This window comes from Dendrobates tinctorius, unplaced genomic scaffold, assembly GCF_039654945.1.
Source record: "Dendrobates tinctorius isolate UK_male_01 unplaced genomic scaffold, ASM3965494v1 ptg000143l, whole genome shotgun sequence".
NCBI classification, from domain to species: domain Eukaryota; kingdom Metazoa; phylum Chordata; class Amphibia; order Anura; family Dendrobatidae; genus Dendrobates; species Dendrobates tinctorius.
In genome coordinates this window covers 12,231,095-12,254,685 of record NW_027361810.1, presented here as the reverse complement: position 1 = coordinate 12,254,685, position 23,591 = coordinate 12,231,095, and the positions used below count along the sequence as shown (strand labels likewise).

Here is a 23,591-nt window from a genome sequence, read left to right as displayed (position 1 = left end):
GCTCGTTAACCCAATGGAGGGGTGTGTTAGGGCTCCTTTTACTTTTGTCTCCAACCCATTCCTTTACTTGGGGTCTGAGGGTCCATATGGTGGAGGGGAGGGCGCCATCGACTTCATCTGCCTAAAGCACCAAAGTACCTTGTCACAGCCCTGATCATCACCCACAAGGCACGGCTACTAAATAAAAGGAGAACCGCACCTTTAAATATTCTTCCAGGTCAACACCTTATTTGTTTATTCTTTTATGATTTTAATTAACTTTCTGTCAATGTCACTGAAGGAAACTGTCAGCAAGCATGTCAAACCAAACCTGCAATTTAAGAGGATCTTCTGCAATAACCTACCGATTCACGTAAAGGACCGAATTAAAAATCCCACCGATACCCAGGATCACCTTTCACCCATGTAATCTCTGCCCCAGCGTGTGCAATGAGCGATACCCACCTGAAGAGCACAATAGCAGCTGTGCAGATTATCCAGGCGGGGACCAAAGATGAACTCCTCATAGGCGCCCCCTAGAGTCTGAAAGAGAAGAAGCAATCAGTACAAGTGACTGACGCACACAAACCTACGCGATACAATGTCACAAAGTCTCTTTCTTGTGCACGGAATTCCCATTGGGTAAAGACAAAAAAATTCAAAATCTTCTGAAAATCTGTTTATACATCTAGAAGCCAAAACTTCACCAACTGAGCGCCCTATGTTAACCCCTTCCCAACCAGAAAATTCTTTGTTTTTACACTTTTGCTTTATACCTCTCCTTCGAAGAGCCAGAACTTCTTATTCCATTGACAGTTATAAAATAGGGATTTTTGTGGTACTCACCGGAAAATCTTTTTCTCCGAGACGCTCATTGGGGGACACAGGACTGTGGCCTGTGTCCCCCAATGAGGCGAAGGAGAAAAGACTTATTTTGGGGTATGAGTTGTATTTTTAAATGGAAGCATTCATTTTACCATATACTAATAATAACAAAAAAACAAATAATAATAATAAAATGCAATTCTGCCATTGTATTTTATTTTTTAGATTTTAGTGGTTAAAATAGAAAAAACTTGGTTCCCTCGTCATTTTCTGTGACTTGTAACTTATTTTTCGATCGACGGAGCTGCATTTTTTTTTTCTTAAGTAGCAAGCTGTAGTTTTTATTATTGCCATTTTGAGATACACAGATTGTATTTATTTTTAGGGCCTGTGTGTGACAGGACCAAAAAACCCGCTAATTTGTTTGTTTGATTTTTTCCTTTTCATCACGTACTATAAAAGTTTATTAATTTTAGATTTTCATGGATCGGATTTAACAATACACACACGATTTAAAAAAAAAATTATTTTAACATTGGGAAAAGGGGCGAATTCAAACTGTCATGTAGTCACTTTTACATTTTTATAACTTTTTTCTTCACTTTGTTGTTTACTTAAATTTTTACTTTTTTTTTTTTTTAGCCTTCCTAATATTTATTATATTGATATATTTGTGTATATACTCTTACTGTGACATTTGTTTCTTTACTATTTATCCATTATATATGATATATATATTCATTACAGTATTTTGTCATTAAGTACATACAGTATATATTATACATACACATTTATTTATTTTGAATCCACCATGCAATACCTGGATCGGATTCAGGTAGGGCGCGTCCCTTTCCCCGCTCCTGTTTTTATATATTTTTTTTAATCCTGTCTGTTGTTCTAATCTTTTTTGTCCTTCTATACTTACCAATAAAACTAATTATTTGCATGTTGATTTTTTTTTTATACTTTTGGGGGGTTTATATATATTTTGGTATTTGTAGGTGTCACTTACTTACTTTTGTTATATATGGAATTTCCTTCTTTTTTAGGTTTTCTCCCTGAAGCTGCGACCATTTAATCACTACATACCACAATACTTCCGTTTGGCCGGATACAGCAGAATTGTCGATCTCCTATGCTGCCGGGCAAATACCTGGGCTTCATGGGAATGCAAAGCCGACAGCGACGAGACACTTTCATAGGACCCAAAACAGTGATGGTAGCCCATCGGCACCACGGGATCTTCTCTTATTCCTGAGCCTTCACCATAAGGCCACATACAGTTCTGCAGCGCCACCACAGGCTGAACAGAGTATTACACAGTGCCTATTCATAGTAATGGATTGTGTGTAATGCAGGACAGGACAGGTCCTCCAAAGTGAGAGACGCTCTTTATAACTGGTCTATTCTTTGGTCAAGAGATGAGGACCCTGGAATAAACTTAGAATTCCCTGTGGGTGTAGGAAAATGGGTTTTCTAATCTAGACCCCTCATTTTTAGCCAGGCTATGACCTCCCATGGCAAATCATGCAAAGGCACCTAGAGTAGACTGTCCACCATCCTTTACACTTCCTGGAAGTGAACCATCCCTCCTGCACCGCGAGGACCATGGTGCGTCACGACAGGACCTACCGCAGGTTGTGTGTCAGTCAGGCAAAGCTCCAGTTCTAGAATCTGCTCCGGTTTCACCCCCAGCCGGTCGCAGAGCAAGCTGAGCAGAAGAGGGTGATGCCTCTCGGTCTGAGATACAAGAAAAGTGGACATCAGATCAGACCCTAAAGTCTACGGCGCCATCACTGGACCGTTATTACGCGACCTCCGGAGAAGTTACCGCTGCAGCCAGTCACTCCAATCATCACACGTGGGCGATACGAGCGCCCGTCCAGTTGGTGACCACAAGGGCCAAACACTCATCTATGGACGGAGTTAGACCTCACCTGGTTTTTGCCTCCAGCAGAGGAATGACAGGAAGATCCCGAATCCATGGGCTCCTTCTCCAAACCTTCTTGTATAGAAGAAGCGAGAATGGGCAGGCTGTCACGAGAAGGGAGACCGTGAGAAGGACGAACCCGGCCGGTGCTGGCCGGCGGCTCACACGTCGCTCTCACACTCACAGATGCTGCTCCGTGTTGGGTCCGAAGCTCTCGTTGATGTTCCTCTGCAGGTGGATGGCCAGATGCGGGATGCGGAGGATCGGGCGCTCCACGTAGACCAGGCGGTGCTGCAGGCGGTGCCCCTCCTGAGGGCGGAGCGGGAGGTAAGAGAAGAATCAGTTCTATCCTTTTCTACGATTATACCTAAAATGTTACATTTGTTCCATAGAAACCGTCAGCAGTCAGGATCCTATTGATGGATCTTAATCTGGCTTTATTTTTCTTGTAATTAGGTCGGTGAACATAGGCATCGTATATGGGGGTACGTGGAGCGCCTACGGCTCCCAATATGGAATTTTAGGGACTTAATCTGCCGCTGTAGCTTTAGTAGAAACTGTCAGTAAGCTGCTGTTGATGGATCCATTGTTCCTGTGTGTATAGATTTAGTGCTTGGAGTGCGGCTAATTCATACAGCTGGAGTATGGCGGCATATGGCCACTATTCTCGGCTCGACCACGAATCTCATGATCCATCAGGGAATAAAACGTGCGGTTGGGCTGAGGATTGGGGACATAATACGAGCTCTGCCGCCACATTACGGATGTCGGAATAAGCCCTTAAACACACAATCAGAACACTTGACACAAGGGAATAATGGCTACATTAACACCAACTTACTGACAGTTTCCAGTAGAACATTTTTTTTTCAAACAAACAAAAAATAAAACAATTTATATTACAACGTTAAAAAAGGTGAAGCTTCAGGTTATGACGATGATCAATTAGTCTTCCAAGAAAAGTATCAGTCCAATATCAATCCAAGATGTGGCTGATTACACTGTGACTTAATTACCAGTTATGTATCAAGTATTCATCACCTTAATGATCACTCGGCCGGCAACAGTCAGATCCCGGTCGAACCAAGTGCTCCAGATGCCTCCACCATAGCACTCGACCCCGACCTGCAGGTAGCCGGCCTGACCGCGACAAGACCGGCGCTTTACCTGCGGACACAGGACGCGCGAGTCAGAGAAAACACTAAAGGGACATGTGTTACTTCTGCCATCACCTGGGGTCCTTACCCTGAGGCACGGGCTGTCCGTATGGGCGCCGACGATTGTAAACCCGTTGCCTTGCTTATAATGGCCGCCCACTGCAAACGCCACCAAGGTCGAGTAGTTACGAGTCACAAAGTACTAGACAGAGAGAGAAATCGGTAAGTAAGTGACCCCCAGCTCCTCCGCACGGGGTGAGGATCAGGCGGAGTTTCCTTACCTTGTGGTTGGGTTTGATATCCCAGTGGTCGGTCTCCTTCAGCTCCTGGAATCCTGCTTGTAAGAGGCGGCTCTTACACTCCTCCACCACTGGGGGCAGTAAAAAGAAGACTTTGGTGGTACAACATAGGTGCTTTCTTCCAAAAACAGCGCCCCTCCTGTCTGTGGGCTGATTGTGGTGCTGCAGCTCAGCTTCCATACCATACGGTGGCTCATATAAAACACCTACAGGCCTGTAAAGCAGACCCATGGGGCCTGATAGGATGTACTGGCAACATAGGGGGCCCCCAGCATAATAGCCCCTAAACAGCGGAGGGCCCAATATATAGGTATAGGTGTTATCAAATGTGGCGTCCCTGGCTGGTGATTTTAGCAGGGTTTCTATTAGCATCTTTTCTGTGGTTCTTAAAAGTCGTAAGTGCATCATTAAATGCACTACAGTCAGAACATTTAAAGGGGGATTTAAAGGGAATGTCCTGGACTTATATACGGAAGATTTTAGGACTGGTCATCCATACCCATGTCAATGGAGATCTGACACTCAACACCCCACCAATCGACTCAAGCAGGGGTCAGATGAGCAGACATGGAACAGCACAGTGCCATGCACCATGTAGTGGCCGTTCCCAGTGCTGGTTCTTTAATCCGAAAGTAGCATAATGTAGGGACAGAGAGACTGATTCCAGAGATGTGTCACTTATTTGGCTGTGTGCTACAGTTTCAATACAAACAGTGTTTTATCAACAGGAGATTATCACTGCAGGACTAGATGTCACGTGCCAGGTAGACGTCCAGCTAATCTATGTAACCCCGCCCATACCACCGATTGGCAGTTTGCCAACAATGTACACAGGAAGCTGGAAGCTGCCAGTGATGTGGGCGGGGTTATACACAGCACAGCATTCTGAGAACTGCTACATGTACTGCAGAGAAAATGGATTGTATTAAAACTGCACCAAGCAGCCCAGTAAGTGGAACATCGCTGGAATCAGGGTCTCTGCCTCTACATCAGGCTGCTCTCAGATTTTTTTGTTAAACTGCTGACAGATTCCCTTTAAAGGGAATGTCTACCACAGGACATGCGAGCAGTTTTTGTAGGACCGCCACTGATCCGATGTTGATAACCAATCCTAAGAGGTCATCAGTATATAAATCCTGGAAAATTCCTTTAAAACCATTGTTTTGTTTTTTGTTATTTTCTTCTGGTGTTTTTCATGGGCTTTCTTTATAGACCTTAACATTGAACACCAGGAAAAAAAATTAAAATCACAAATTCTGTCAGACTTTGTATCTGTGCAATCTCTTGCATCTTTTTCCTGTTTTTTGCTACTTTCTCTGACTGCTGCTAAAGTTTTATAGGATTTGCGCCATAAATTCCGTCTTGGCCCAATATGCAGCAATTGCTTTAAGAAACTTGTGCCCATTAATATAATTAGGGGCAGCTTACTTCGCTAACTTTAAGTTAAGACTAAAACATGAATCGCTCGTCTTAATAAATACCCCCTATGTGTGACGGCATACAGACTAATGTGCCCAATCGCCCCTTCTCTCTGGAGGGATCTGCACCCACTGGTGGAATTCAGGTGCATAGAAAATCCCAGGCTCAACACTTTCTTATCATCGCTCATTTCTCCAAGCGGCACGGTGCAAAGTGCGGGAGCCGATATTCTGTACGATCTGCCACCAAAGAGCAGAGTCTGGACTTTGGTGCTGACAATCTATCCTAATAATGACTGATGTGCCGTGCCACACATGGTGCCCCTGGTATACTCACAAGGGCCTGTATTAATACAGAGTTCAAGTACTTCTAAGTAGTGTGAGTAATGCAGGCAGAGATCCACAGTAAGGTATCAATCTGCATTTGCAAATTTTGTCCAGAATCAATGGACCAAAGACAGAGCAGAAATCAGTCGTGAGTGATGACTTCTATTGTGCCATGACTCCTTAATAGTGGCTACCACTAGGGGGAGCTCTCTGGACACAAATGTGTACAGATCCGATTCTGTGAGCTCCCCCTAGTGGTTGGTTCAGGACGCCAGAATTAGATCAGTGCCGTTTTATCATGATATAGGGTCGACATTCCCTTTTATAAAGAAGTAGTGTATTAGGCAGAAATCTTAATAGGTCTGTTTGTCCCTATGATGTCTGTACATGCACCTCCTCCTCGGAGCTCTGCCTCAGCTACTGGGGTGTCTCATAAATTGCTACTATGTAACACAACGTCATAGATTCTCTTACCATGATATGGAGAGACTCCACGATTCAGAAACTTCAGCAACTCCTTGGCTGCTGCCTGAGCAGCTTCCCGTGTTCCCTTCATGGCTGCAACCTGAAAGGAATATTGAGATATCTGATGTTTCAGGTCAACACCATAACTAAAACGCTCTGGCATGGATGTGACTGCTACCTGGCACCAAGGATCAATCAGGTGATATGTAGATAGGAGAAACACCCAATACTACGTGTATAAAAAATGACTGTCTGATCAGTGCCATAAGATGAAGTTTGTGGGCCCCAAAGCAAAAACTCCAACAAGACCCACAATTATTGCAAGTCTATAATAGTAATGGTCTTTGGGCCTCTAAGGCTTCAGGGCTCGGGTGCGATCGCAGCCCCTGCACCTATTACAGTTACACCCCTGCCTATGATCCATTCAGCTCCACTCTTGACAATGGGCTTTGTGTAATACAACAGCACTTACCTGAATAGGACTGGGCTGCAATACCAACCAAGGCCTCTGGGGAAGAGTGGCGCTCTTTATGTAGCTCAGTTATTTCTAATCTCACAAAATCATATTAGGGGCGTTATCTCATCACAGCAACCCCTTCTCATGACAAAGCTGACCTGACGATCAGATGATCACTACAGGTCGGCTTCAGAATTCACCAACAGTCAGCTGTTATTGGTGGGAGACTTTGGGGTTCACCATACATTTCTGTAGATTCTGTAGGAGACAGGTATCTTTACTTACTGGCCGAGCATGGATGGGCTATGTCCGCCAAAGGTCCTCTGATTATTAATCAGGTCTTATCCTCTTACTTATCAGCTCTCTTGCGAAAAGAGGGGGTCTTGTCTTGAAAAGGAGATCCCTTTTCTGCCCCACAAGGTACGTATGACAACCCTATAAGGGTGAGTGCACACGCTGCGGATTTACCTGCAGATTAGACAGCGGTTTTCCTCTGCGGTTTGACACCCGGGCAATGGAACAGGTGGCAAACCGCTGCGGAATCTGCAGAAAGAATTGACATGCTGCAGATTTAAAACCGTGGAAAAATCCGCAGCATGTGCACTGCGGATTTGAAATCCCATTGGCTAACATTGTACTGTACACTGTCTGCGGAACTGCTGCGGATCTGAAGGGCCGAATCTGCAGCAGAATCCGCAGCGTGTGCACATACCCTAAGTGTATTCACACACAGTTTCTTTGTGGTCTTTTTTTCTCCTTTTTTAAAAAAAAACAAAAAAAAAAAACCTGTTGGCTGTTAAAAAATAGGGTGTATATAACCCCAAGCCTGCTGTCTCCTTCCTGCAGCCTGTAAGCCCGGCAGGGAAGAGCGCTCTCATTTCTGTACCAGTCTGCCATTGTTAGCTTGTTCACTGTCGTTTAAATTTGTGTTTATTATCCCCATGGAATTAATAATGCTATAAAAGTAAATAAAAATGACATGCCTCAAGCACATACTTCAATTTTTGTGATCTTGTTTTCAGAATTTTTGGTGCAGTTTTTATTTTTTTTTTTAATTTCCCAAAATGATTTTCTATTGTAATGACAAAAAATGCAAACAAATATTAATAACAAAAACACAAAAAATGGGCTTGTAGAAAAAACTGGTAGACGGTGTATTACAATTTTTTAACTTATACAAAAATTGGAACAAGTTATACTTGTATTAGTGAGTTTTTGCTATTTTACACCATCTGTGCTCTTTTAAGAAGCGAGTGGAAAGCAGGAATGACTTTTTTTTATGCAAATAAGATACAAACCAGATATAGGAACTGCAACTTTTTCCAAAAAGTAATTCTTAATCCATTAGGGGGGAGGCAGAAAAAAAAAAACATTTCTAGACAGAAGCATTATAGTTAAAAAAAAAAAAAGAATAATAATAAAGGTAAGGCAGCCTCAAGCAAAACTGACTCAAAAAATCCCCCTCAAGATTCCAAAGACTGCAGCATGATAATCCCCCAAGGAAGCGAGTTCTGCTCTGCAATTGTCCCCTCAGCCGCCTCCCATATTACACTAAATCTAATGCGAAAAGTACATAAACTGCAAAAGTAATAAATAAGGGAAAACCTGGCAGTGGAACTACAACTCCCAGCATGTTCTCCCAGCTCTGATGTAGAGATCCATGTATAAAGTCACAATATTAGGAAAGTGTAAAGCAATGCAAAACAATGGAACTAGAATGTCACTGGATACAATGTTGCAATGTTTGTAAACAAAACCAAAGTACGATTCTCCCCAGTCCCTGTGTATGCGGATCTGCAGCACTGACCTGCATAGTGTGAAGTGTGAGCGATCACTGAGCGATCAGGTGACTTCCTACAACTCTACACTCAAGAAGGGCAGCAGCAGACTGCACATCCCTGTGTGAGGGCCCTCTAGAGGCCGGGAGGCTGCAGTGCAGACTAGAAACTGAAAGGGAAAACTTCAGCTTCAGCAACACAGATCTGTGCATCTGACACACTGTAAGGACACTGCAGCTCAGGCATAGCAGTAAAGCCGTCTTCCACATTACCTGTCTGAATCCTGCTCATATAGGCACTATACACATGATCAGGTTTTTAAATACATCGGTTAGGGACTGCTCTGATATGGGGTATACCTTGACATTTGGTAGAGCGGCTTCGTATACATTTTTTGCAAAAAAAAAAACTCTATCAACCAAATACCCTGTTTTGTAATCATCTTTTTACTAGCACTTGCTGTTTACTGTTACTTTTTTTTACAACGGAGTATTTTTATATGTTATACTGTGTTTTTCTGTGTTTCAGTCTTTTGGTAGTGTGAACACTGTCCTACAGACTTGTTCACTGTGTGCATGGCCCGTGTGTTTATATTCATAGTAGTAAAGATACAGACCCAGGTAACATAATAAAAGCTGATGAGTTGGTAAATTTTGAAGGTACCTGAGCATAGATGAAATGCACTATTAATAGGAGTCCTGGGGAACCTGGCAGAAAACTGAGCTCAGATCCCATTGATTAAAGTGAATTTCCATAAAATAAATCATAATATAAATTTTAGATTTTTTTTCTAACTATACTTTTTTTTTTTCTATGAAGCTGATATAGCCCCCATGAGAAGTCCCAGCAGGGTTATCACAGCACTTTCCCACAGTCCTGAATGGCACTTGCTTGATTTTGTACAATTGAAAATAAATAGGATTAAAAAAAAAAAATAGAATATTAATATAAATCTCAATAATTTCATAATATTTCTTTACAGCCTAGGAGTTCCAGTTTTCTGACTCGAAGGTCCAAGTCCCCCCCCCCTTGCATATACATAAAGTCTCATTACGATGTTCCATTTTCGTGTACAAATGCTATCCGTGATTTTCATGACGTGTCCAATTTTGAGCCGAGGGTCTGATCAAAACTGGCAATGCAAGTCTATGGATCTGTGAAAAAAATCGTACTGCACTTGGAAGACATCCTATTTTCACGGATTGTCAGAATGGAGAAGGTGGAGAAACTTTTTTTCTTTTTTTAAAAAATTTCTCCACGCATGAGAAAAATGGATGGCATTCAGACCACACTCTGGTCAGACCCTGATCAAAGTCTGATCACAAGAATCACTGTTTTTTTCGTACATGGAACATCGGACGTCTGAATGAGTCCTGACTCCTAAAGAATTAAATTCTGTTGCCTGCAGAAGCCACTAGAAGGCGCTCACTGCATGTGGATTTACTGCGTACATAGAACACAATAATAAATCTGTTCTTGTTAGGCTCCACCTAGTGGTGGCTTTAGACATACAGAATATGGCAATGTACATACGGCTATATAGAGTGAATATATACAGTCCAGTGATTCATGTTCTGTGAAGCGAGGTGTTCTAGCCTCACCGTCATCTGTGCTCCGAGCTTGCCCTGCTTGCCATTGGTTGTGATCATGGGGCGCCAGTGGGGTCATAAATGGAGCCTTATACCTCTGTAACCATCTAAACAGCACTGTCGATGTTGATTGTGCATCTAAGGGGTTAAATAACCATTACAGGAGGAACCGAGCTGTCAAATCACAGTCTAGCTCCAACTGCTGAGCTCCGCGGCACAACTCCTGCGCCCGTATAATCACCATGATGGAATTGTATATCATGGCAGGGATTTTTTTTTTTAATTATTTGATTTTTTTAATTATTGTGAAAATTTCCAGTGTTAAGAAAAAGATAATTTGCGCAAAAACTGCGCCACCATTATTAATACATAAATATATAAATGAGCAAAAATGATGTAGATCTGTCTTGTAAGGATTCTTATGGGATGGTGAAGGGATACAACTCGTTTTGTGCCCTTTTTATCTCTCCACCCATCAATCGCTCTCTCCGCCATCTTCTACAGGAAAAAGAGACATCTTTGTCCTTACCTTGGCTGACATGTCTTCTGCCAGTGGAGCGCCACCTCTCCTCCCCTCATCACCCCCATCTCCCATTTTGTGCCAGCCAATAGATGGCGCGTATACATATTTTATCATGCCCTATCCTCCAGCTCAGCGTACATCCATCACTTATATAACGCCCCTCGCTCCTGCCATAGTAACTTCTTATTCTGCTTAGTGCTGACCTACTTATCTCAGAGAGTGACGTGTGATACGGTCACAGCCTTAGCCTAGCCGGCTGACATGTCACCCACGCCTCCATGTTCTGTGCCGCAAATAGCATTCTTGACGGGCATCCTTTTTATTCAACTTGGCACCATTCTGCTGCACCCCCATCTCCCAACCCCTTCCGCATTGCCACCACCTCTCACCATTGCACAATCCCCTACCCCCCTAAAATTTTGCAACCTCTCCTGGACGCAACCAACCTACTCTGCACCCCAAAACCAATTTGCATCCTCCCAATCCCTAAATTTATAAAATAATCTCTTCCGCTACGGAAACAAAAACTGTCGACGCTCGCTAAGAATAAAAATGGCTCCGGTCGCGGATAATTGCTGGATGATTTCAATTAATTAATTTGATGTAACAGCCCGGTAGCTGTGACCGCTGGGCTTCATGATGCCCCAACTGACCCAAAACAAATGGGGGGGGGGATCATTGGCCGCGACATGATATGCTTGTCAAATGTGCGATAAATTCCTATTTGGATGTATAGATGTAGCAGAGCTGATTATGTCATTTTATGATTATGGTGGTGGTGGGTTTGCCGCACCTCATACAAAGGGTCATCGCCATGGGTTGTGCCAAGCGGACTCAGCTCTGCTACGACCATCTTCAGAAAAAGGTTTATAGACTATTATAGAGGATAACGGTACAGTTTTTGGCACAGGGGAGAGGAGGAGCGGAGAGGTACCTGTACCTGCATGTCCGTATAGCAGCCCTCTTCCCATTCTCTCTTGCCCAGGCGAAGCAATTTGAAGTTGCCACCAGCTGCCATCTCCGCTCAGTGCTCACCCTCTCGCAGGCTGCGCAGAATGTGTGCTGGGTTATGTGCGTGTTACAGTGTGTGTGTGCATGCATGCGTGTGTAAATGTGTGCGCCACATAGAGGCGGGGGCTGTACACGGAGGGAAAGGGGGGGCCGGCGAGGATTAGCGAGGTGCGGCCAGTGACAAATGAGAACGAGCTGAGGCAAGCAGTCCTGGGCAAACTTTTAATCTAATGTATAAGGGAAAGCAGCCAATGCAAATACCTATAGGAGAGGTTACAGCCGCTGGTCACACGCGCTGGCTCAGCAGCCTCATGAATAGGCTCATCCTGTACTGTTAGTAGGAAGAATTGTGTGACCAGCCGTGTCCATCGTCACATCTGTAACATGTGGGATTCATCATTCAGGCGACATGTGGGATAGGAGAGCCACTAGTGGATGTAACACACAAGCAGGGCCGGACTGGCCATCTGGCTATTCTGGCAAATGCCAGAAGGGCCTCTCTGCTCGTGGGCCGCCTTGTCTGCTACGTTGTTACCAGAATCCGTGTTCTCAAGACACTCATACTGTTAAGAGTTGTGACGAAGCACAAAGTCGCCGACTCCGTCACTTACTCCAGCAGCCACGGGTATCATTAGAAATATTGGTCTTGTAGTAAATCTTCCTTTCCTCCATCCAGGGTAATATTAGTAATATATCCCATCTGGCGCTGGGGGACGGGGACAGCTGGGCCTGTGTGATTCCAAATGCCAGGGCTGAATTTCAGCCCCAATCCGTACCTGCGCACAAGATTCAGACTGTTGGAAAGTGGCCCCCATTGAAGCCTCTGTGGCCCCAGGGGATTCACAAGTGCATAGGTGGCTACAACAGGAACAGACAAATTTTCCCAAAGTTTTATATACTTTGTATCACACATTCGGAAATACGGTCTCAAGTGGCTCCGTGGGTCTATAATACTTCAGTTGTTATTCCCCAAAACTCCTCCATGGATAGGTGATCTATATCCATATTCCCCCATCCGTCCAACTGTAGGGGATCTGAGCGATCACAAGATCAGGGGTCTGGATGACCAAGAACAGCACAGTCCTGAATGGAGCATCGGTGCTCGTGCTTGGCCTCCGCTCCATTCATCGTCTATGGGACTGTAGGAGAAAGCGCAGCTCTGCAGTCTGCAGTGCCGTAGACAATGGAGCTGAGGCCGCACATGCACAACTCCACCATTCATGAAGGGCTGCAGAGCCCCAATTTCTAGACCGTTGGGAGCCTGTCCCATCAGTCGGACGTCCAGTGATCAGCAATTTATCTCCTATCTAATGAATAGGTAATAATAACTTTTTAATATCCCTGGTGGTCCGAGGTGATGAAAGGGTTACTGTCCCTTCTCAATTTCTAATGCGTCATTTCAAAGAAAAGTAAGTCTGAAATTTTACAATTTTCACACCGATCACTAAACCTAATATTAGATTCCTACTTTGTGCTCTTTTCAGCAACCACATGGACATCAGCAGCAAAAGACAGACTCTGACCCATTGACTTCTACAGAAAAGCTTTCTAGGTGTGCTCTTATCAGGGAAAAGGGCATTGTACAGGAGTAGGAGGAGGTGAGCTGTGACATCACCTATTGTGAATGGTGGATCCTGCGTTATCTACAGTATATAGAGGTGTTATCAGTCACTGTACAGGAGGAGGTGAGCTGTGACATCACCTATTGTGAATGGTGGATCCTGTGTTATCTACAGTATATAGAGGTGTTATCAGTCACTGTACAGGAGGAGGTGAGCTGTGACATCACCTATTGTGAGTGGTGGATCCTGCGTTATCTACTGTGTATAGAGGTGTTATCAGTCACTGTACAGGAGGAGGTGAGCTGTGACATCACCTATTGTGAGTGGTGGATCCTGTGTTATCTACAGCAGGGTTCCCCAACTCCAGTCCTCAAGGCCCACCAACAGGTCATGTTTTCAGGATTTCCTTTGTATTGTACAGGTGATGCAATTATCACCTGGGCAATACTAAGGAAATCCTGAAAACATGACCTGTTGGTGGGCCTTGAGGACTGGAGTTGGGGACCCCTGATCTACAGTATATAGAGGTGTTATCAGTCACTGTACAGGAGGCAGTGAGCTTTGACATCACCTATTGTGAATGGTCGATCCTGCGTTATCTACTGTATATAGAGTTGTTATCAGTCACTGTACAGGAGGAGGTGAGCTGTGAAATCACCTATTGTGAATGGTGGATCCTGCGTTATCTACTGTGTATAGAGGTGTTATCAGTCACTGTACAGGAGGAGGTGAGCTGTGACATCACCTATTGTGAATGGTGGATTCTGTGTTATCTACTGTATATAGAGGTGTTAGTCATTGTACAGGAGGGAGAGGTGAGCTGTGACATCACCTATTGTGAATGGTGGATTCTGTGTTATCTACTGTATATAGAGGTGTTAGTCATTGTACAGGAGGGAGAGGTGAGCTGTGACATCACCTATTGTGAATAATGGAACCTTTGCTGTCTACTGTATATAGAGGTGAAGGAGAGGCTGCAGTTGGGCATAAACCTATGATTCAGCTGTCCTTATACAGCTCTCACAAGCAGAAACTATCGCAGTGGTGCACAGAGACATGAAGACTAATTGTAAAACAATCCTGTATACTGATGATGTTGTGCGAACATGGATGGTCCAGATGGATGGAGTAGTGGATGGTTGGTAGATGGACACCATATCCCAAGAAGCCTGAGACATCAGCAAGGAGGTGGCGGAGTTTTGGGGAGAGAGCTAGTAGCCCACTTTAGGGTCCCAGAAGGTGTGAAAATGACCTCGGCAGAGTATATAGAGTTTCTGACTGATCACTTTCTTCCACGGTACAAAAAGAAGAACTGTGCCATCTGTAGAGAAGTCATCTTCATGCTGCAAAGAAGACCTGAGTCATTGGCTGCTATGGGCATAAAAGGAGGAAACTGATGGCGCGGCCACCACCCTCCCCTGACCTCAGCACTCTTGAGAACCTTTGGATTATCCTCTAGCAGAAGATCTATGAGGGGGGAGGCCGATCACATCAGAACAGCAGCTCTGGGGGCGATTCTGATTCTGCAAAGAAATTTAAAAAAAAACTCTCCAAATACTACAAGTTCACTGGAGACAGAATTGTGGCGCTGACATCACAGACGCTCCGACGTAACGTGGCCGGCCCGGATGGACTGAAAAGCTTCTGATCGCAGTAAATGTGACGTCTTAATGCTGCAAATTCCACCGAATGTCCATTCTCCGATCTTTCCGACCTTTAAAATGTTTGGAAACTGTTGTGCAGGATAATTTGCTGCATTTTGAGTTTTTTCGGTGCATTTTCCGTTGATAGACAGAAGAGCTGCTTATTAATTATTTCTTTTCTTTCTTTTTCTTATTTCTTTTCTGCACAATGTATTTTCATGTGGAAGAAAGCGAGTGACTGTAAGACCGTCCAAAAATAGCGCACGCCATATAACCTAAGGCTAAAATACCCCGCTGTCAGATCACAGAGCGGATCCCGGTGACGCGCCTGAGCGCCCTGCCGCATAATGTAAGAGGATATAATGCTCTCCTGCTGATCACGTGCACAGTCTATAACCTACGTAGTCATACACATATCGCTGTTAGTAATTGCCACTGAGTCAGTTTTGGCTCTTGTTGCCACGTGACCTGCGTTTCTGTAGAATATCCCTTTTTCCTGGCTCTTGGGGTTAGAGATTCATCCCCTTTATAAACAATATGAAGTGCTAAAGTCTGGCTGCCTGCAGTCACCACTAGAGGGAGCTCATGCGTCACTGCCCTGTAGCTAGACGCCATTAATGGCCGTCATGAGCTGGTGGTGCTTACAAGCAGCGCTGCCTCCACTGCGCTTCAGGAGGCCACAGAGACCGTTCTGCCTTTCCTCTCTTTATGATATCACTGGACAACATGGACGCTTTCTCATCCCTGTGCAGAAATTAACCCCTAGGAAAACCAGGACTTTGCACTTTATTACCTTTGACCAAATGCAAAGTGGGCATTAACTCCTTCACCCCCCTAGACCGCAAGAGATGTTATTAACCCCATCAATAACCTGGTCACTGAAGAGTGCACTTCTAAATACTTCACTCTAGACCACCAGGGATGTTGTCATGAAACCTTCACTGCACTAAACCAGTAAAAGAGTTGACATTAATTCCTTAGACCACAAATAAATCTGTTACTAAACCCTTCTAGGATCCTGGCAACCAGAGAGTTCACTTTCCATTATTGTAGACCACCGGGAATCTCGACACTATGTAAGGTAGCCAAAAAAGTTGTCAGCAACTCATTAATTAGGACAAGAGGTGTTGTCAGTAACCCTATCACTGCCCAAGCTACAAGAAATTTCAATACAATATATATCACTATTCTAGACCACCAGGGATTTCACTACTATATACTATTCTAGACCACCAGGGATTTCACTACTAAATACTACTCTAGACCACCAGGGATTTCACTACTAAATACTACTCTAGACCACCAGGGATTTCACTACTAAATACTACTCTAGACCAGGGTTCCCCAACTCCAGTCCTCAAGGCCCACCAACAGATCATGTTTTCAGGATTTCCTTAGTATTTGCTCAGGGGATAATTGCTTCACCTGTGCAATATAAAGGAAATCCTGAAAACATGATCTGTTGGTGGGCCTTGAGGACTGGAGTTGGGGAACCCTGCTCTAGACCACCAGGGATTTCACTACTATATACTACTCTAGACCACCAGGGATTTCACTACTATATACTACTCTAGACCACCAGAGATTTCACTACTATATACTACTCTAGACCACCATGGATCCTGACACTATGTAAGGTAGCCAAAAGCGTTGTCATCAACTCAGTCATTAGGACAAGAGGTGTGGTCAGTAGCCCTATCACTGCCCTGGCCACAAGAAATTTCAATACAATATATATCACTACTCTAGACCACCAGGGATTTCACTACTACTCTAGACCACCAGGGATGTTACTATTACATAATACTCCAAACCACTAAGGGATTTTACAGCTAAATATTACTCTCTAGACCAGTGTTCCCCAACTCCAGTCCTCAAGAGCAGGGTTCCCCAACTCCAGTCCTCAAGGCCCACCAACAGATCATGTTTTCAGGATTTCCTTAGTATTTGCTCAGGGGATAATTGCTTCACCTGTGCAATATAAAGGAAATCCTGAAAACATGATCTGTTGGTGGGCCTTGAGGACTGGAGTTGGGGAACCCTGGTATAGACCACCAGACAGGAAACATTTTGTCTAGTGGGGGTCTTGACTGGGCTGTCAGACCCTTGGAATCATTTTTGTGTTTTTGCAGATCAGTACACAATGAAGCATTTTGTGGACTCTTTTCTGACCTACCATGTTGATTACTGTGCCGCACCTTTGGTCGTGTCACACCAGCACATATATGTGTTCTGCATGCATGTAATCGGCGCACCTAGAATGGGAAAGGTTGTGGACTCGTGAGATGTGGAGCAGCTGCGCTCGGCCAGGCAGCAGAATGCTGAGCTTTCACAAAAACTTACATCTGCTTGGCTGCAGATGGTCTGAGAATCTTCCCGTTGTGCCCGGGGCGCCCGCCGCTTCTGCCGTCCCAGGTGCAATGTGATGTGATTCGTTGAACTTACGCCTTGTTAGCTGCCTGGAACGGGGAACGCAGATCCTCCCTGATCGCTGCCTTGTCCAGAAGTCAACACACCCTAATCCCCCCCGACATTCTTCCGATTCTCAGCCTTTTCCCACAATGTCACCGGGTTCCCGTATCTGCTGCATTTATGGTCCCTATATAAAATATCAAACGATTCTATGAAATTGTTACAATGTGTCTGGAGATTGTCCCAGCATTCAGGTTAAAACTGTAGCTCGATGGCGACTTTAGACAGTAGAAAAGTCATAAGTTTAAAGAGGTTGTCCACTAGTTTGATATTGATCACCGAAGGACTTCATGGTCGGAAGAATAGAAGGAACAAGGTGAAGAGGAAGAAAAGTGACCTGATGGCTGGATACTATCAAGATAATGGTGGAGAAGACCCTAGTGGACCTATCTAGGCTTGCAAGAGTTGGATCTTCCTACAGATTGTTCATCCATCAAGTCACCATGGCTTGAGATCATGGCCGTTAGAGAAAAAACACACAACTTTATGATAAGTCAATTATATCAGGTTGATGGGGATTCAACACCCGGCACTGCCACTAATCAGCTGCTATATGTTCCAGTGGCAGCCGAATGTATACAATGTACTAAGCTGAAACACTGCAGCTCCATACACCGTGTAGTGGCCATTCTCGAGTATTGCAGCTCGGATCACATTCACTTCAACAGGAGCAGAGAACGGTCCCCACATAGTGTATGGTGCTGTGCTGTTCTGGCTTAATATGCTGTGCACATCCGTCCACTGTAGGAAATACAAACAGCTAACTGGTGGGAGTGACGGTTGTCTGACCCCAGAATCTAATATTGATGACTTATGCTAAGGAAAGGTTCTCAATATGTAAGTCTTGGACAAACCTTTTAAGGACAGAAAGTCTCCCAAATATCCTCAGGTTTGCAATGAAGAATGTATCAATTCAATGACAGTAAACAAAGATATTGAAAATAATGGACAATTTAAACAAAAATGGGGGAATTTATCACAAGTGTAATCTTTGAGGTTAGTTTTGTTTGTTGTCGTTATTTGTGCCAAATTTATCAATGTCGCACAATGTTTGATAAATACGGCGCATCGCACGTTATAACACTTCTGCCCAGAGCTGATTTTCACTTTTACACGTCACCTCTACAAGAGTAGAATTATGATTCTTCTGCAAATTTTTGTAAAATATTCCCACATCATAAATCTGGCTTTAATCTTATCTGTGTAGTTGACTCCACCAAGATTACAATCACTTTTAAAAGCCACGAGAATGAATTATAGAAGCAGAAAGTACAAAAATGTTTTGCCAAAAACAAAATTTGAGGAAAAGTCCCTAAAATATTTTAAAAAGTTGCAGAACTTTTCTAATACAATGATAAATGTTTATTTACAGAAATAAAAACCCTTTAAAGACGTGCTGTCACCAGATCAAAAGTCTCAAGTTTCTGCTCTTATTTTATTCCCATTCATTCTCTTGGGGTGTGTGCACACGCTGCGGATTGCTCTGCGGATGTTTCAGCGCGGATTTGAGAAAAAACGCAGGTAAATCTGCAGTTTCTTCTGCGGTTTTGCCTGCGGATTTCCCCTGCGGTTTGACACCTGTCATTGAGCAGGTGCCAAACCGCAGTGGAATCCGCACAAAGAAGTGACATGCTGCGGATTTGAAACAGCAGCAAATCCGCACGGAAAAATCCGCAGCATGTGCACTGTGGTTTTCATTTTAATGGTACTGTACACCGCAGCAGAAACTGCTGCGGATCCACAGGACCGAAACCACTGAGGATCCGCAGCAGAATCCGCAGCCTGTGCACAGACCTTTAGTGTTCTGCTCTTTTTTCTTTTCTTTAATTTGCCACATAGTTTAAGGGTATGTGCACACGTTGCGGATTTGACGCTGCGGATCCGCTGCAGATTGGCTAGTGATTCACAGTGCAATGTTATTCTATGTGGAAAAAAAATGCTGTGCACATGCTGCGGAAAAATCAGCGCGGAAACGCAGCGGTTTATTTTCCGCAGCATGTCAATTCTTTGTGCGGATTCCACAGTGTTTTTACATCCATTCCATTATAGGAATCCGCAGGTGTAAAAACGCATGTCAAATCCGCAGGATATCCGCATAAAAAACATGCCGATTTTGACCTGCGGATTCTGCCAAGAAATGCAGATTCCGCACGGAAAGTTCCGCACAGCAATCTGCAACGTGTGCACATACCCTAAGGCTACAATTCTAAACTCATTAAGTAAAATAGATTGCTTACATTTTTTCGAAAATACGCAGCGTTAGAACTCACCAAATACTCATCGTGTGAACGCAACCTAAGGACACACACACAGCATGCAATATTTTGGTAGCCGCATTGTGAACGTGATTTGACAAAATCTCATTTGCACAATGTAATGAAATTCTGCAGCGGGAATTGACCGCTCACTGCAGATTTGACATCAACAAGCTTGTAAATTTTTGCTGCAGATTGGAAAACAAAAGATGAAACGTTCTGCGGATCTTCAGCAGTTTCACAATATAATCGACAAGATTTTGAATATTTTCAAAGGAAGAGTTGGATGTAGATACAGTTTATCCTAGTGTTGTGATGAATTGTGGACAGTAGATGGCGATGTGGTACAGAGTCTGCACAAGATCTGAGTGCAGGGAACTGTCCACAGGTGCATCATACATTGCACATCATACACTATGTAAGGACAAAGGTATTGGCATGGCTCCCAACCGTCCCATTTCCCGCGGGACAGTCTCGTTTTTGACACCCCCCTCCCGCGTCCCGCCCGGGGCGCTATTTTCCCCGCATTGCACTGAACCGCCACGCTCCCCCATCCACCGACGCCATGCTCGCCGTCCCAGATACCCAAAACCTGAAAGATCTGGAGAAGATCAGTATGGAGAGGGGGCCAAAATCCCTGCTGCACTGGTGCAAACCTGGTCAAGAACTACAGGAAACGTCTGACCTCTGTAACTGCAAACAAAGGGTTCTGCACCAAATATTAAGTTCTGTTTTTATATTGTATCAAATACTTATTTCATGCAATAAAATACTAATTAATTATGTAAAAATCATACAATGTGATTTTTTTGGTTTTTATTTTTAGATTCTGTCTCTCACAGGTGAAGTGTACCTACGATAACAATTACAGACCTCTCCATTCTTTGTAGGTGGGAAAACTTGCAAAATCGACTGTGTATCAAATATTTTTTCCACTTTATTTGGATTAAAAGGTTTGATCCTACAGACAGATTCCCTTTAATATGGAGTCTGTCCCTCTGAAGATATAATATATATGAGGCTGAGCTCCGGGCCCTGTGCGGCCGCTCATGTTCTCCCTCCATGTCTGTATGGAGCTTGTGCACTGGGCACAGTCATGGGGGCAGATGAGGGTCTTCCCCAAACTGTTCCCACAAAGCTGAAGCTACAATTGTCCACAATGTCTTGTGCTGAAGATTATGATTTCCCATCACTGGAGCTGAGGGTCCGCGGCCGCCCCCTGATAACAGCCCATAGCATTATCCTCCTCCACCATCTGTACAGGGGGCACAATGCAGTCAGGGGGTAACGTCCTCCTGGAATCACCAAACCCAGACTCCTCCATCAACCGCAGAGAGAGAAGTGCGATCCGTCACTGCACAGAACACGTCTCCTCCAGAGTCCAGTGGTGGCGGCTTTACACCACTCCATCCGACGCTCGGCATTGTGCTTGGTGATGTACGGCTGCATGCAGCTGCTCGGCCATGAAGCTCCCGGCGGGGGCGCAGTGTTTGTGCTGATACCAGAGGAGGCCTGGACTCTGCAGTTATGGGGTCAGCAGAGCGGTGGTGACTTTTCTGCCTTCTGGTCCTCAGCACTCGCCCCCCCCCCGCTCTGTAATGTTATGGGGTCTCCACTTCGTGGCTGAGCTGCTGCAGTTCTTTCCACTTCACAATAATATCACTCACAGGTGACGGAGGAAGAATCAGGAGGGAGAAATGTCATGAGCGGACTTGTTACGCTGCTGACATCCTATTACAGTGCCGCACTCTGTACCGTTGTTGGTGTCCATAAAACTTTGTGCCAATGATGAGAAATGGTCAAACTTGAGTCCCATTATGAAAAAAAAGTAAGGTTTGAGTTTTGCTCCGTTCCAGGGCATCGAAGTCACTTAATTCCTAGGGGGTAATAATGTCCAAGACTCAGCGCCGTGGTTAGTCATCCCTGTCTCAAGTGTCTTACACATCTAGCAAGTATCATGAATGCTCAGCTGAGGGCATCAGGTTTAGTCATGGCTACCACACCTTTATCAATGTAACTTCATGACCAAAGCCCAATGCCTGGAAAGATGGAGTTCCCCTATAATAATAAGTATGTTACAATCTTAACGCCCAATTCAGAATCTGCTCCAGGGTCCCCACCCTCCATATGGTAATTATTGGACCCCAGTGACGAGGCGTCACCATGATCTCTGGATATCCTCTGGGTATTAACGCCCCTATAAACCAGAAGCCTGTGGAGTCCCCCGTACCCAAGTGTCAGTGCATGTCCTGTCATTCATTCCAATGCTGTGACTGTCACTGACTGCGTCTACCAGGCGACATGCCCGGACGGTGGAGTCACATCACACTGCGCAGTAACACGTTATTCTGGGGTTTCCCCGACTTATAAAAGTAGTTCAGCAAAGATACTTGTCACTGTGAATGTCAAAATCCTACATCTCAGCTAAAAACTGCAGCAGACGTGGCGGCAGCTGATAGGCCCCGGCGTCAGGTAGTAGAATGTTCCCGGCGCTCATCACCCTGTTTGTTTGTTAGAGGTTGCTAGGATTTTTAGGATGACTTTCTGGGCAGAGAGCCAGGCTGGTACACAGAGCAGACGGGCATCTGGAACAATGTCTGTATATGGAGAGCGACCAAAGAGAAAGTGTAAAAAGTGAGAAGAAGAAGATAACGAGAGGAAGACACAATGTGTCAGCCATGAAAGAAAGGAACAAATCATCACATTCACAAAGAATTTCTCCATTCAACTGTTTTGTGTCGAGACGTTTTCTCCCAGAGTCTAAACAAAAGACAACATAAAAGTGAAAAATAACATAGAGAAGTCACAGGGGGCAGTATTATAGTAGTTATATTCTTGTACATAGGGGGCAGTATTATAGTAGTTATATTCTTGTATATAGGAGCAGTATTATAGTAGTTATAGTCTTGTATATAGGAGCAGTATTATAGTAGTTATATTCTTGTACATAGGGGCAGTATTATAGTAGTTATATTCTTGTATATAGGGGGCAGTATTATAGTAGTTATATTCTTGTACATAGGGGCAGTATTATAGTAGTTATATTCTTCTACATAGGGGCAGTATTATAGTAGTCATATTCTTGTACACAGGAGCAGAATTATAGTAGTTATATTCTTGTACATAGGGGGCAGTATTATAGTAGTTATATTCTTGTATATAGGGGGCAGTATTATAGTAGTTATATTCTTGTACATAGGAGCAGTATTATAGTAGTTATATTCTTCTACATAGGGGCAGTATTATAGTAGTCATATTCTTGTACACAGGAGCAGTATTATAGTAGTTATATTCTTGTACATAGGGGGCAGTATTACAGTAGTTATATTCTTGTACATAGGGGCAGTAGTATAGTAGTTATATTCTTGTACATAGGAGCAGTATTATAGTAGTTATATTCTTGTACACAGGGGACAGTATTATAGTAGTTATATTCTTGTACATAGGGGCAGTATTATAGTAGTTATATTCTTGTATATAGGGGGCAGTATTATAGTAGTTATATTCTTCTACATAGGGGCAGTATTATAGTAGTCATATTCTTGTACACAGGAGCAGTATTATAGTAGTTATATTCTTGTACATAGGGGGCAGTATTATAGTAGTTATATTCTTGTACATAGGGGGCAGTATTATAGTAGTTATATTCTTGTACATAGGGGGCAGTATTATAGTAGTTATATTCTTGTACATAGGGGGCAGTATTATAGTAGTTATATTCTTGTACATAGGGGGCAGTATTATAGTAGTTATATTCTTATGCATAGGGGGCAGTATTATACTAGTTATATTCTTGTACATAGGGAGCAGTATTATAGTAGTTATATTCTTCTACATAGGGGCAGTATTATAGTAGTCATATTCTTGTACACAGGAGCAGTATTATAGTAGTTATATTCTT

At 43.8% G+C, this 23,591-nt stretch overlaps 1 protein-coding gene across 4 annotated transcripts in view; it reads right to left on the bottom strand.

Annotated features, from left to right (window-relative positions):
• DNPEP (aspartyl aminopeptidase) overlaps window positions 1-11,855 on the bottom strand; it is a 30,091-nt gene extending 18,236 nt beyond the window's left edge. The window contains exons 1-9 of one of the 4 annotated variants that reach the window (XM_073545460.1): window positions 11,682-11,855; window positions 6,410-6,500; window positions 4,173-4,261; window positions 3,980-4,093; window positions 3,776-3,901; window positions 2,919-3,043; window positions 2,742-2,838; window positions 2,437-2,544; window positions 445-522 (exon numbers count right to left, since the gene is read on the bottom strand). In XM_073545460.1, coding sequence (XP_073401561.1) covers window positions 445-522; window positions 2,437-2,544; window positions 2,742-2,838; window positions 2,919-3,043; window positions 3,776-3,901; window positions 3,980-4,093; window positions 4,173-4,261; window positions 6,410-6,500; window positions 11,682-11,765 — 912 coding nt within the window. In that variant the 5' untranslated portion in view covers window positions 11,766-11,855. Of the gene's footprint in view, window positions 1-444; window positions 523-2,436; window positions 2,545-2,741; window positions 2,839-2,918; window positions 3,044-3,775; window positions 3,902-3,979; window positions 4,094-4,172; window positions 4,262-6,409; window positions 6,501-8,155; window positions 8,246-8,664; window positions 8,804-11,681 lie in introns of those variants that run through there. The other 3 variants (XM_073545461.1, XM_073545463.1, XM_073545462.1) reach the window with 3 other exon arrangements.
• Window positions 11,856-23,591: the final 11,736 nt, after the last annotated feature.